This window comes from Muscardinus avellanarius (genome assembly GCF_963383645.1).
Source record: "Muscardinus avellanarius genome assembly, chromosome: 14".
NCBI classification, from domain to species: Eukaryota; Metazoa; Chordata; class Mammalia; order Rodentia; family Gliridae; genus Muscardinus; species Muscardinus avellanarius.
Window position 1 is genome coordinate 12,916,596 of NC_137800.1, and position 15,182 is coordinate 12,931,777.

General features: G+C 50.5%; 1 protein-coding gene across 2 annotated transcripts; it reads right to left on the reverse strand.

Moving 5' to 3' along the window:
• Window positions 1-381: 381 nt before the first annotated feature.
• On the reverse strand, window positions 382-12,732 carry CCAR2 (cell cycle and apoptosis regulator 2; the record flags this gene model as incomplete). Of its 2 annotated transcripts, none has more annotated exons than XM_080709685.1 (20): window positions 382-426; window positions 658-863; window positions 940-1,128; window positions 1,219-1,327; window positions 1,469-1,615; window positions 1,866-1,945; window positions 2,053-2,197; window positions 3,248-3,481; window positions 3,582-3,812; window positions 3,897-4,068; window positions 4,496-4,659; window positions 4,971-5,084; window positions 5,168-5,390; window positions 6,708-6,827; window positions 10,843-10,939; window positions 11,113-11,242; window positions 11,478-11,592; window positions 11,799-11,890; window positions 12,314-12,405; window positions 12,675-12,732. In XM_080709685.1, 20 exons carry the CDS (start codon window positions 12,730-12,732, stop codon window positions 382-384), a joined length of 2,763 nt encoding a protein of 920 aa, XP_080565811.1. The 2 variants fall into 2 exon arrangements, with proteins under 2 accessions (XP_080565811.1, XP_080565810.1); XM_080709684.1 differs by having other exon boundaries at window positions 1,866-1,948.
• Window positions 12,733-15,182: the final 2,450 nt, after the last annotated feature.

Below are 15,182 nucleotides of genomic sequence, written 5' to 3' on the forward strand. Positions count from 1 at the left end.
AGCATCAGACTCTGTCACAGGCTTGAGTTAACCTTTTCCTCCCCTGTCTTACTCTCTAATCTGGAAGAGTACAGGAGACAGCACGAGACTACAAGGGCCCCGGGAGAAATTCCAAGGTTGAGGGCAAAATTGACAGTCTAGGGATGCAAGAGATGTTATATTTAGTTGTAGCTGGAATTGGGGTTCCTCACACATCCATTCACATAGCACAGACCCCACCTTTAATGGCTTGACATCCCCTGCGGAGGCTGAGCGTGGGGCTCAGCCTCCCCCGCCGGCAGCTCCCAGGCCCTGCTCCAGCTGCTTCCTGGTACCAGAAGGGCTCCAAAGTCGTCAGGCTCCGGGGCGGACCTCAGGACGGCCGCCCCTTGGGCAAGGCCCTCAGTTGCTGGGCGCTGGCTCTTCCTTCTCTACCCAGCTGTCAGCCTGTGTGAGCAGACAGAACAAGAACTGGATCCCTGCCATCTGAGGACGGCTGGCCACTTCCTGCCTGGGCCTCTGGGCGCACGGCTGACGCTCGGTTCCCTAAGAAACTAGCCGATGGAGTACAAAGGTGAGGGGACGTGAGCAGGAAGGAGAGGACTGGCTCCGACCTCTGGCCTTCCAGGGCAGGTTCTACGGGACACGGCCTCACCAAGAGGACCCGGCCGCACTCACCTTTTCCACCATCCGCTGCATCTCGAGCTGCAGCGGGGTCAGGCGCCTGCGGAGATCCTGCAGCAGCCGCTGGAGCTGGCTCTTCTGTCGCTCGGCTGCCCGTGCTGACTCCTCTGCCTCCGCCAGCCGAGCCCGCAGCTCCTGCATCTCTGACGCCAGCGTCTTATTTGTCAGCTCAGTGGCCGAGAAGCGGCTGTGGCTCTCCTCTGCAGGGTGGAGACGTAAGTCGGCTGCTCTGTGCTGCTCGGCTCCCCAGGAGGCCCCGCAGCCTCCACCACTCACCCAGCTTCAGCTCCAGCGTGTGGATCTTGTTCTCCAGGTAGAGCCGGCCGCTGTCCTGCTGCTCTGCGCGCTGCAGCAGGCTCCCCACGTTGATCAGGCTGCCGTTGTGGGGCACCAGGCCTTTGTGTTCTGTGGGAGCAGCACCTGGCTTCACACTCTTCCCAGGAGGAGACAGCAGGTCCAGGTTTCCTAGACAAGGCCAGGAAGACAGGTCTTGGAAGCCTCAGGAGGAGGCAGCCTGCCCGGCCCTGGCCCCCACAGCCAGAGCACAGGACATACCAAAGAGCACCTCCTCGGGAAGCCCGCCGTCCACCTCTGAGCGGCTGTACTGCAGGCTCCGGTACTGGCAAATGTTCTGCGTCACCACCCTGCTGACCAGCTGCTTGGCCTACAGAACATACACCAGACACACGCTGGTCAGGAGGTGCAAACCTGCCCCACCGAGGGGCAAGCCCGAGGAACTCCCTGCAGGCCTGTACGCGTCGAGAAGCCCTCGAGAGAGGACAGCTGGGGTCAGGAGAAAGGCTACCTGCTCTGCACTGAGCCGGATCCCCAGGGTAAGGAGGACCCTCTCCAAGTCTCGCCGGTGCAAGTAGCCACACCAGTTGGCATCAAAGAACACAAAAGCCAGCAGACAGTCCAAGGGGAGCACAGCGGAGGGGTCCAGTTCCTTGGGCTGCAAAGGAAACAGGTGAACAGCTCTACAAGCAGGTTTGTGGCTAAGTGGGCCAGAACATAGCCCCTTAAAGCGAGCACCTAACAGGCCTGGCAGCTGGCAACACTGGGCTAAGGCTGCAGCCCTCTGTGGGGCACCTTCCCGAGGGGACCTGACCCTCCCCTACAGGAAGAGTGAATCCCTGTCCCAGGAGGGCATCAGAAGCCTTCTGAGCTTCCCAACACCGAGGCCCAGAGAGAAGAGGTCTCACCATGTCCTGAAGTGAGGAGAATTCCATCTCTGACTGGTTTGAGGCAACAGACCGGACCTCGGAGTCCTCCAGCTTTGCCCCTGCTACAGAAACCCTGAGTTACAGGGAGCCCGTGGTGACCTGCTTGCCACAGGACAACCAGCCCAGAGGGGGCCTGGAGCTGCATCTCCTTCACCGCTGCACATACCAAACTCCTCCTCCCCGTCATCCCGCAGAAGCAGCAGGTCCGGGTCCAGGCCCATCTCACACAGGTCCTCAGAGGCCTCACCCCGAGACTTTTCTTCCTCCTCTCCTCCTGAAGACAGCGGTTTGGGCACAAGGCCATCCTCCTTCTAGGGAAGCAGACCACGGTGATGAGAAGGAATACAATTCCTCTAACACAAACAATAATAGCAGCTAACATTTGAGTATCAACTGTGTGCCAGGCACCGTGTTAAGGGCTTCGTGAGGATTTAATTACATGAGATTCAGCATATCAGGGGTACTTCCAGACTCCTGGGGTCCTCCTCAGGAGTCAATCTCAGTACCAGGAGAAATGATGTATACTTGATAGTATTCAGGTGAGAAGTAGACCCACATTTCAGACATGCTTAAAAATGTCTTTAGTTAACCATCAAGCAGTCAAATGACCTCTGCTCCCAGGCTTTTTTTTTTCTTTCTTTCTTTACTAGGGATACTGGGGATGGAACCCAGGGGCATTCTAACTCTGAGCTACACCCCCAGTCCTATTTTTTATTCTTTATTTTAAAACAGGGTCTCACTAAGTAGCTGAGGCTGGCACTAATCTACAATCCTCCTGTCTCAGCCTCCCAATAACTGGGATTACAAGTGTGTGCCACCACGTCCAGCTCCCCCAGGCATTCTTTTTTTTTTTTCTTTTTCTCGGGTCTGGAGCTGGAACCCAGAGGCATTTGACCCCCAAGCTACACCCCCTGCCCAATTTTTTATTCTTTATTTTCAAACAGGGTCTCACTGAGTTGCGAAGGGCCTCACTAAGTAGCTGAGGCTGTCCACAAACCGCGATCCTCCAGTCTCAGCCTCCCAAATGCTGGGATTACAAGCGTGCGGCACCACGCCCAGCTTCCCCCAGGCGTTCTTAATGGAGATTTCCATGCTGCCATGAACTTGTCTGCCATGCTCCCCTCCCCTGTCCTGGCCACCTCCCTTGCCCTAGGTGTGCTGCTTCTAGCTGCGTGGCCATGTGAGGACTAATCTCCCTGGGCCTTCATCCATCCTGAGCTTCCAAGAGGTAGGCAGTGTGAGGAACATGAGTGAGGCAGAACGTGCATGTGCGCAGGACGGCGCCTAGCACAGCGAGGGGGGCTCGGGTCATGAGGGTCAGTGCAGCGTGCGCAGGTTGGCCGGGCCCCCAAGGTACTCACCAGCGGGGCGTCTGATTCAGCAGCTGTGCCCTCATTCTGTACCTCATCCTTGGACTCCTTGGCCACTTCTTTAACCGCTTCCTCCTCTTTCACCACTTCCTCCTTGGCTGCCTCCTCCTTCTCAGGCTCAGGGGGTGAAACGACCTTTTCAGGAAGGCTCAGTAGCATTTTATAAATCCTATAGCCAAAATCCCTCTGCAGCATCTCTAGGAACAGTTCGGCCAACACCATCACCTGTGGAGGAGGAGGCAGGCCCATGAGCATCAGGGAAAAGGAACAGGCCGCACTCTGCCATTCCCACCCTGCACCCACCACCCGAGACTCCTCCACCTGCCTCAAAAGAGATCCTTTCTTTTGGCCTCCGATCCTCCACAATCCCATGGAGGGACAGGTTGACACAGCCAGGGCGAGCCATGACAGCAGGCTCTAGAGGAGGTGGAGGGGCCTCCGGGAGATCAGTGTCCGCTTCTTGCTGCGTGGTGGCCTCCGGGGCTTCGGCATTCTGTTTGGAAGTGTCTGTTGCTTGCTCCGAGCCGTCAGTGCCCTGCTCAGTAGGCTCTGCTTCCTGTAACGAGAGCTGAGATCTAACCCTCCGAATCCCAAGGTCAGGGCATCTGCTTCCCTGTGTCTGACGAAGGCTCAGCCTTACCCTTGCTGCCTCCTGGGTGGGGGGAGCTGCCTCTGTGGCTTTTTGTTGGCATAGGGCCTCCCACTCTTCCAAAGTGGGCATGATGGTCCAAACGTCTGGCAGGTACACCACCACAGTGTGCAGCCGCCGGGGCGGTCCCGGCTGCAGGTACTGAAACTCGGCGAAGCGCCACCTGCTCAGAGCAGAGGGAAAAGGAAGTCCTAAGCCCTGATGTCTTCACACAAATACCACGCATGCTCAGGACAAGTGCCTCCGTTTCCATTCGGCACTGAATGAGCAGGCACTCGTGCCAAGCTGTGAAAGTGTAAACATAAGAGACCAGTTCTCAAGACACAGGAAGAGGGAGATGCAGTAAGCAGACAGCTCCTCTACAGGTGCTAAGAAAACAAAGTACTGAGCACGACTTGGGGGTCAGTTGGCCTTTAGCCCCCCCATAACCCCAGGCATGCTCAGGGCCCAAGTGTCCATCTATGAGCAGCTGGGGAATGCGGGAGGCCTGAGCTATGACTGGGAACAGAAGCAGGCCGGGGGGATAGAGGCCAGGCCTTCAAAACAGACTCCCCGCAGTGAGCTGGCCACACTCGGGGAAGGCCACTCACCACTTGGTGCAGGTGCTCAAGTCAATGCCAGTCTGGGCTTGCGCACAGCGGATGGCCGTGCGCACCAGCACCTGCGGGTCGGCCTGGGGGTCGAGGCCATCCAGGGAAGGAGACCACTCACCCCCAACCAGTACTGCCTCTTCTTCTTTCCGGCCCAGCAAAAACTGCAGAGAGATTGGGGAGGAAAAAAACCTACATTATCTGCATCCCCCATGGCAGTGACAGAACTAACATCAGTCAAGAACTAAGGCTGCAGGAAGTGGTGAAGACCACCCCTACAGGCCCTCCACCCATTAACACCAACCAGACACCTAACTCCTGACAAGTGGGAACATCTCTGAGCTGTTTCCTCCCTCCTCCCTCCCGTGTAAAACAAGGGATGTTTCTGCTCTGAAATAGCAAGAGCAGAGCTGCTGAAAACTCGCAGCACTAGACATTCCCGGTGACTGCACCTTGCCTCTGGCACCACACCTACCTTTATCTGCTTCAGAGGATGTTCTGGTGTCTCCCTTGGCTCAGCCATGTCGTCCACAAAGAGCATGCAGCAACGATACAGTTCCTCCAAGCCCGGGGAGGAAAGCAGCAGTACCTATGCAAAGCGGGCCCAAGATACACTCAGGCCACCCTCTACCTCCAGAAAGGTAGCAAAGCCACAGGAACCCAACCACTGACCTTGGAGCTGTAAGCAGGGTCACTGTCCACAGAGCTGGGCTCAGCACCAGTGTCTGGAGCTGCCTCCTTCTCTGAAGACACCTGGATCCGGCTTGGATGGTGGAGGGAAAAGGGCTGGCTCAGAGGGAAGGCTGACAGCCAGCTCAGTTGCACAGACAGAAAATCTGAGGGGACCAGGAGGCTGCGGTAACGACGCTGGAGTTCTAGGAAGTCACAGATAGGGCTGGAGGAAGATAGCAATGGAATCCAGACTAAGCAAAAACTAAAAAATTAACAAATGAAATTGTAAAAGATTTAAAAATAAAATTGGCAACTTATTTTTCAGTTTGGGAAATAACGACTTTTTAAGGAAGGCAACTTCTCAACAGATAAAGATGGATCTGATAAAAACTACTGGGTTTACAATCTTCCTATGGCAAAAGAAAGTCATAACGAAAAAGGAAAAAAACATTCGCAATACATGACTGAGAAGTGGCCACGGTCTTAATAGAAAAGGAACTCACAAATCAGTAACAAAAAGTTCAAACACCTAAGAGAATATTGGAAAAAGTGAAATCAACAAATACTTAGAAAAAGATGTGAAAGTATGCTCAGTCTCACTTAAAATTAAAGAAATACAAATCAGAATATCACTTTTTTCCAGCTAAATTATAAAGGTGAAATATTTGATAACATAGTGTGGCCAAGACATGGGAAAACAAGTTCTGAGTGCTCTGCTGGTGAGAGTGTAAGTGGATACAGACTAAGAGGAGTGGCCATCGCTATCACAGTTTAAAATCAAACTCTGAGCCAGCTACTGCACTCTGAGGAACTCATCTTAGTGAGACGCTTGTACACCTGTGCACTTATACATATAGGATATTTACTAAAATATTTAGGATAACTAGACTGAAAATGGAGAACTGGTTAAAGAAACTGACTCATTCGTTTAACAGAATACTGTGTAGTTGCTAAAAATGAGAATGAGCTAATGTTAATATGAAGTAAGTTCTAAGACATACTAAGTATATAGGCAGAGTACCAAACAGTATCCCCCCTTCCTTTTTATTTTTGTTTTTGAAACAAGGTCTAACTAGGTTGCTGAAAGTCTCGCTAAGTTGCTAAGACTGGTCTTGAACCTGTGATCCTTTTGTCTAAGCCTCCTAGTACTGAGATTATAGGCATGTGCCACCACACTCAGCTGGTTGGTTGTTATTTTGTTTTGTTTGCAGTACTGGGAATGGAACCCAGGGGCATTGTCCCTCCAAGCTACACCCCCCAGCCCTATTTTTTAGTCCTTTTTTAATTTTTTAAAACAGGGTCTCACTGAGTTGCGAAGGGCCTCGCTAAGTAGCTGAGACTGTCCGCGAACCGTGATCCTCTCGTCTCTGCTTCCCGAATGCCGGGATTACAAAGGTGCACCACCACGCCTGGACCTGGTTGTTTTATTTTTAAAAAGGCTGTAAAAACATTTAGACGTGAGTTTGCAGAGACCACGTCTCATTTACTCCAGAAAGTGCTACCTGTGACAAGTGTCAGCCCCTGCGGCCTTGCCACTCACCTGTCCACGGTATAGGGAGTGAGGTGGACCCGGTAAGGAGGCAGGTCATGCCGTGGTTTCTTAGCACCCCAGGGCTCTCCGCCAGCCCGCTGTTTGCGTTTCTTGGAGTCATAGTCATCACTGGAGGTGATACATGACCAGAAGTAAGAACCCACATTTTACATATTACTCAATACATACTGCTCTAAAAAAACAACTGGAAACAGTTATCCTCAACTTACAGAAACTGGATAGAGAAACCATGCTAAACAGCCATATGACAGAATGTGTCAAAGATATTAAAATGGATATTCAAACTCTTAATAACAGAAGAACATTCAGACATTAAGCAAAAAGCAGAGTACATATGCAATAGGCCTCAACTATCAAAAAAGCTTTAAAATACTGAAAGGAAATTAAATATCAATGCCAGATGCCTTGTGAATAACTTTTTTATATTTTTCTTACTTTTGTAAGTTAGAGGTAATGTAATTTTTTTGAAATGAGAAAAAAAAATGTAATGGATATTGTTTTAACTACAGACACAGATGTTACCATGAAGTAAATCTTATTAAAAGAGGCAATATTTTCTAACAAACCCTAGTCAGACGCATTAAAGTTATAAAAAGTACTCAAAACCTTCTAATAATTCTACTCTTACAAGTCAGTTAAGAATCTCTAATAATTCTACTCTTACAAGTCAGTTAAGAAAGAAATTTCCCAAGGAAATTGAGAACAGAAAACTGATTATATATAGTGGGAAAATATCAAACAGCATAAACCGACAGTAAGAAAACCAGACATATCCAGCAACCCCTGAATTTTTATAGTAAGTGAACAATCATTCAGCCACTAAAACAATGAGGATTATGCTATGCATTATGGAAAAATGTTTAAGAATATACAAAAATAATGTAAAATATAAAAAGTATGCATATATAGATAGATGACAGATAAATAGAAAGAAACTAGAAATGACCACACAAAAAAAGTGAGTGATTTTCCTTTGCAAAAATTTTTTCTGCCTGTAATCCCAGTACTTGGGAGGCTGACGCAGGAAGATCAAAGATTCAAGGAAAGCCTCAACAACTCAGCAAGACCCTGTCTCAAACAAAAAAATTTTAAAAACTGGGGCTGTAGCTCAGAAGTGAAATGCCTCTAGGCTCGATTACTAGTAACACACACACACACACACACACACACACACACACAGAAATTATATTGTCTAAAGTTTTTTAATACCTACCTGTTAATAACAGGTTATTAAATAAGCTAGAATTAATGCCTTTATGTTAATTTAATAGCATGAACTACTTTGTACATGTTATAGCAACTTATTACAGAATTGCTTATTATGTATGGTATTTATTCATTTTCATATTCACTTATTATACAGGGGTACAATCAAAATAGAGAGGGGAAAACCTTTAGATCACTCATCATAAAATGCCAGATTGATAAAGGAAAAATCTGCTATGTCACATGAGTGAAAGGAAGCTAACGGGCAACCCTCCGTGCCTAGGTATCCCAGTCAACAAGCTACAAGGTTTTTGCTCTTTTCTTTTTACTTGCTTGGGTCAGGTTCCTAAGAACCTAAGCCTGTCGTATTTAACAAGGATTTTGTTCCCTTGTACTAGCCTGGGTCACTCCATAGTGTAAGAGCATCTCCATCTCCTGAAAGGCCTGGCTTCTCTTACTTCTCTTACTTACATTCCAAATTCATCCTGACAACTCTCTTCAGCTCACCAGGACTGAAGTGAGCTCTTGAGAATATTGTCAACCTCCATCTAAACTACATCCCTGGATCCTGTGCACTCAGCATCCAGTTTCCTCCCCCCTCTTTGTGAATGGCCGGGAACAAGTCATAGAGAAGAGCTAGTGAAGTGCTGTCCTATGGCAGCAGCAGTCCAGCCTGTCTAAAGACTTTGGCAACGCAGCAGGCGCAGTCCAATGGAGTCACCGTTCCCTGTGTCCCACAGCCTGGGATTCGACATAAAGCTCGGCTTCCATGCAAAATGCTAATGTGGCCGAGTCCTTTACAAACTGATACTGTTCCTGCCCAGAGTGCCAGAGTTCCACTACTCTTCTTCCAACTTTGCACATTCTCCCCTCTGGTGGTGGTACTTCCCTCCCAGCAGTGACAGCTCCTTTCTCCAGGAGGTGACACTGAAGCACAAAGTAACAGCACAGCGGGTGGCCGTCCAGAGCCCCCACACAACTGCCTAGATGGAAAGCCGGAATCTGAACCAAAGCAACGGGTCCACAGCATCACCGACTTCCGCGTAGGCTGCGTCATCCCTGAAAGCATGTTGCTTTCTGCAGTGCACTTGATCCTATAATGAAGCTCACAGAAAAGCAAGATGCAAGGTCCTTGGAAACAAGACCAGGAAGATACATGAGACGTATGTGTGTCTCGCAGTGACTTGAGAGTGGAGCAAAGGGTTTGAACAATGGAGACAGTGGGGAAACAATCCTAGACGAAGCAGCCCATCTCACAGGAACAAGCACTGGCTTCTACACGGGGACTGGCTCCATCACTTTGACTCAGTTTTTCCCCAAGCTACGCCATGCTCAAGGTGTTCACAGTAGGCCATTTGGTCAGCAGTTACCATGTATTAGTCTGCTGGTATCTAGGAAAAGGTGTGTCCTTTCCCATACAGTTCTCATTTCAAAGAACCACAGCTAGGGGTATAGCTCAGTGGTAGAGCAGTGGCCTAACAAGTGTGAAGCCCTAAATTCAATCCCCAGTACAGCAAAAAGATATTCCTAAAAAGAGAACTACAACATGAGGGAACTTTCTGGAGTGATCTTATGTAGAGGTAGGGTTACATGAAATTTTCTACTTAACAAAATTGTCCAGCTAAGATTTGTACATTTCAACCTATATAAAGTTCACCTTAAATTTTTTTTACCTTAAAAGAATTCAAGCAGGGATCAATGAGTAGATGGAGGAAGAAATGAAAAAGGGTAGATGATGAGAGCTGAACCTAGATAATGAGCCTGGCGTGGTGGCGCACGCTTGCCATCCCAGTACTTGGGGACCTGAGACAGGAGGACCGCAGGTTCACGGCCAGCCTCAGCTACTTAGTGAGGCCCTCTGCAACCTAGTGAGACCCTATTTCAAAATAAAGAATAAATAGAGCTGAGGGTGTAGCTCAAAGGTAGAACCCCTGGGTTCAATCCTTAGTCCCAACAAAAGAAAGAAAGAAAGAAACAAACAAACAAACAAGATAATGGGTATAAGAGGATTCATCATCTTCATTTGCTTTTCATATATTAAAATTTCCCAGTACTCTCAGGGAGAGTAAAGCAGGATAAGGGGCACGTGAACTAGAGGAGACAGCAGTATGCCCTGACAGGGATGCTCACAGTGACACTGGGTCATTAGTATGCTCCAAGGGCCAAATCAACCATGACCAACATGTGACCACAAAAGCTGTCCACAAAGCAAGGCCTGGATCTCTAGGCAGAGCGCAAAATACACACTGAACACTACTTATGTAAATAGTCGATGTGTTTTGTGGTGCTGGGGATGGAATCCAGGGTCTTCCACGTGTTAGGCAAACGCTCTATCACTGGGCTACACCCCCAGCCCAAGAAGCTATTTTAAACTAGGAATTAAAATATATACTGTGATGTTGGTCTTTTTTTTTTTAACATATTACTTGTTACAGTTTGGGGTATTTCAATCTTAAGGACTAGAAATAAAAATGAAATATTATATTTAAAAAGTACTTCAAGCTGCATGAGGTGGCCCACCTGTCATCCCGTTACTCAGGAGGTTGAGGCAGAATGATCTTAAGTTCCAGGCCAACCCAGGCAACTCAGTGAGACCTTGTCTCAAAAATAATAATAAAAAGGCTGGAGAATGTAGGTCAAAGGTAGACTGCACCTGGATTTGATCCCCAGTACCAAAAGGAAAAGTATTTCAGTGTGACATTGTGAAAGATGACCTATATCAGACCCCTGCACTAATGAGCAATATATAAAGTGCCAATATTTGTAGCTACATCTCAATATGTCTGCCTCTAAGAGGTACTAGGACAGAGCTGCAGAAAGACAACATTAATATCAACAGGTGGGCAAAAAGGTCAGGGGGCACTGTTCCTAAAGGATAACGAAATAAAACATCTGTCCTGCCTGATCATCCTCTTACCTTCGGCCCTGATCCAACCGTCCATGAGGGCCCCGGGCAGGAAATCTGTTCAGGTGGCTCAAGTGAAGCGTGTGGGATGTTTGGAAGAGACTTAGAGCTGCAGAGAGAAAATGGCCAGGGACTCAGAAACCCTAAAAACCTGCCCAGCTTTCCCCTCCCTTTCATCTAGTGCACAGAAGTACCCTTTTGATTCTGAGCAGCAGCTAGTTACAATCCATTCATCCAGAGAACCCCAAACAGCTACACCCCATCTGTGCCACTGGTACTCACGCTTCTGAGGAAAGAGCGGGGGAATCCGGTGAGGCTGGAAGATTAACTGCGGCTGAGCTCCCAAGATCCCTTGCTTCTGGCCCAGGGCTGCCACATGCAGGAGGGGAGGTGCTGGGGACTTCAGTAGGGGCTGCAGGATAGTTGCCAGGACATTCAGAGGATCCCACAATTGATGCATTCGCTACCTTGGAAAGATCCAGTCCCAACCCCTCGACAAAAGTAAGGTTTCTGCCCAATCAGGGCACAGGGGCTCCTCTCTCCCATCCCTTCCCCCCTGTCTGTCTACCTCCTATCCCTTCCTCCCTCTCCCCGCTTCCTCTCCCCCATCACCCTTTCCAATGTACATGCTTTGGAGAGATGAATACCTGGTTGGAGAGCGTTTGCACCTTGACAGCATTCCAGGGCACTGCCTGGCCTGGGTTATATGCAGCCTTTACCAGCACCTTCTCACCAAGCTGGGGCAACCGACCTTTCACCACACTGCCAACACACAAGCCAAGGGACCCTCAGGAGAGACTCTGGCAGAGCCACCCTAACTGCCCCATATGGCCCCTCCCATCAAGACCTCACACCTTGTTTAAAAATAGCAAAGCAATGATTTTAGAGAAGGGCCCCATCTGCATGCTGATTTATCTGAATCCAAAAAAAAAAAACCATTTCCAGCAGAGAACTAGCCTCAAACCTACCTTAGCTGAAAAAAGACCTCTTCATCCACCACCCCAAAGTAGTCATGCAAGCTGGTAACAATGCCAGTGAAGACCCGCTGCTTCTCCCCACCCTGAAAGAGGACAAGTTAAAAGTAACGGAGCAACCTACACCAAACTACACTCTGCCACTAGGGTCTCACCTCTATCCCTACCCTAGCTCAGAGCATTACAAGGAAAGTTACATAGAAGAAAGCACACAGCCAAGATGACCTATCTACAGGGAGAGGAAACCAGCTGATGCCTGGATCACAAGATTCTTCTAGGATTTCTAGTTCTTCTTTATCCCAAGAGGTACCCTAAAGATTTCACTGGAACCAGAAAGACTCCCCAGTCTGAGGGGTGTCTAGTCACCCTCCTACTGGTTTATAACCAAGACAAGAGTTAGGAATGCTAGCCATTAGAAATGAAATACAAGAAATGAAAGAACAGCAGGCATCCATGCACGCTGCGTAGTTCCAAGGGCTGAAACACAGGTGAAAGGATGCTCAACCTACCTGAAGGTGCCTGGCACTTTGGGACAGGTCTGTGGCCACAGGAGGAGTAAGCAAACCAGGAGGAGGGCCCAGAAGAGATGTTGAAGCTGCGCCTATGGGGACAGAGAAGCAATCTCCAGGAATTGCACCTACCACCATAAGCACTAGAAGTAGCTAGAGGACATGGCCAGGCTGGAGGGCAAGGTGGCTCCAAGCTCCTCAGGGCTTCTCTGGCAACCGAGGTGGTCAGCTCCTCGTTCCCTAAGACACAGCAGCAGCAAGTTGCTCTCCACCAGGGAAATTCCAAGAGCCATATTTTTGGAAACTAACTGCAGAGCACAGACTTCCCAGGGTGAGGCCAGGGAGGGAGAAGAGTGATCACCTGAGAAGTTGCGTCCCCCTGGAAGCGGGTTAATCCGCTGGCGCTTAAACTGGGACATTGGGAATGCTGTCCTCTTTCAGAGTCTTGGGGAAAAACCTTTGATCAGAAAAGAAAGAAATTAACAGCTCATATGGAAGATTTTTCTCTATCTCCAAAAAAGTGGAGAATCTTAATGAAGGTGGGAGGTACGTGTTGAGAATGAATGGTGCAATGAATGGCGAAGACATACCGTGGAACAGGAAATGAACTTAAGAAATCATTTCAGTGTGCCCTCACAGTAACCTAGCGGTGGGTGACATTGACGTGCTGTTTTTCAGCAAAGGAAACTGGAGCTCAGAGAGATGAGAAGTCTTGCCCAGGCCACGAAACCAGTTAGTGACAAAACTGGGACTCACACCGCGTCTCCCAATCACTTGGCTCGCCCCACACCATGCCACGCCACCCCCGAAGAGGTTGGCGGGGGGAGGGGCTGGGAAAGGCTCTGGCGACATGCATTCATTCATAAACATCCTCCAAAAGGATCCACGCAGGGCCCGGAAAAATGGAGGAGGCCGGTGCGGACGAGTGATGCGGGGCCTCTCCCGGAAGCCTGGCCGTTGTTCCCGCGACCGGCTGGTGGAAAGGGAGCTCTCCCAGCGGCCCAGCGCGAAGCCCGGAGCGCCGCCTTCCTGCTCCCGCTCCCGGGCCCCCCGCTCGCCTCGGCGGACACCAGCGCCGGGCTCCGGCCGGGCCGCACACTGCCACCCGGAGGGGACGCGGGCGCCGGTCTCTCCTCCTCCCGCCCGCCCCCGGGGCCGAGGCCGTTGCCAGGGAGACGGGGCTCGCAGTCCGGAGGGGGCTCGGCCCCGTCCGCGCCCGGTGCAGCTCCGCCGCCGCAGCCCCCGGCCGGGGCGAGGCGAAGGGGCAGCGGGGCGGCCGAGGGCCCGCCAACCCACCTGCGGGCCAGGGCCGCGACACCGGGGGGACAAAGACACCCGGAACCACCGCTGCCGCTGCCGCCGCCGCCACCGGAAGCGTCTCTCCGGAAACGCGACCACTGGTCGGAAGCTGCCACTCTCCCGGATATGGTCCCTCCCTCGTCTCCACCGACCTCTCCCTTCCCCCACGCCCGCCTGCCATCCCGCCGCCACTGCGGAGCGGAAGTGCGCCTTCCCGGATCCGCGGCGCGGTCGGAAGCTGCGCCTCAGTGGTGTCCTCGCTTAAGTGTCCCGTTAGAAAAGGAAGCTTCAGAATATTGGTTCCTGGGCCAAAGACGGACCCAAAGCCAAGGGAGGGCCTACCACTTGCACACCCACCTCACTCTGGCTGACCCCAAGAGTGCAGAGTAGCAAGAGAACCCGCCCCACCTGAGAGGAGGAGCGGGTCTGGTCAGTGGCCATTTCTAGGAGGCATTCTTCTGACTAAGCCAATGACCCCCATCCCCATCCTTCCATTGACTGCACCCCCATAACGACTCCGGGGAGTGAGCAGGTCAGGAATCCATACCCTAATTCTCAAATATGAAACTTGAGAGCCCTCAGTGGAATGACTTGCACAAAGTCTTGCCAGGAGAGTGGCCATTTTAGTTCCCATTAACAAGCGGGTCTCCCCTTAACCTCTGACCTCCCCACCATCCCTCCGGTGCAGCCTCCCTCCAGGACCCATAACCCTCCTTTCCTATTCACTTAAAACAGCACATTTTGAGACCGTTTAATCTCACTTTATCCTCATAATAAGCTTGTGAGGTAGGTAGAGCAGGCATCATTATCCCAAGTGGGAAGCTGTGGCTCAAAAGTTAAGTGATCCTGTCAAGCTCTAAAAGCTAGTATGGGTGTTCCGATTTCAGCTTTAACGTGTAAAGTTAGTAAGGAGCAAAGCATCTGAGAATTGACCTTGAAGGTTATTCTGCTATCCCCCACATGGCCCCTAAGCCTCCCCCATTCCTCATGCAGTCTTGAGGGGCTGTGCTCCAGGGGTAACACTCAATACAAAGGCAGCCAAGCCAGTGCCATTCGCCGTCCCCACGGCTGCCAGTTCAGGTATGAGGAATCCAGATCAGTAACTGCACACTATGGAATGAAGATCTTCTCCATCCTCCCCCAGTTACCTCACCCAGGACACTGGCCCTTTGGATGCATCATTCCAGCAGAGATGGTTGAATCCAGCCAGTTGACAATACTGACAGTCCCTCCCACAAAGATGTATGTTTCATTATGCATAAACACATCTGCAACACGGTGGGCGCACACAGATCACCATGCCAAACGTGCTCCATGGACATCTGATAAATAGTTTGTTCACATTGTCTAAGTCCAGGGATTTCTGGCAAGAAGGAGGAGCCCTGAAGCTGCTGCACCTTGGGGCCTCTCAGGAAACCGGGGCTCCTCTACCCAGCCTCTCAGAAGAGAAAGACTCAGCCCTCGACTTGGAGAGGGCAAGCGTCAGTAGTTTTTCCTGGCAGTGCAGAGAAGCAGCCACAGGATGAAAAGTGAGGAAGACTTCGTGGCAAATCCCCTCTACCTAGGGTCG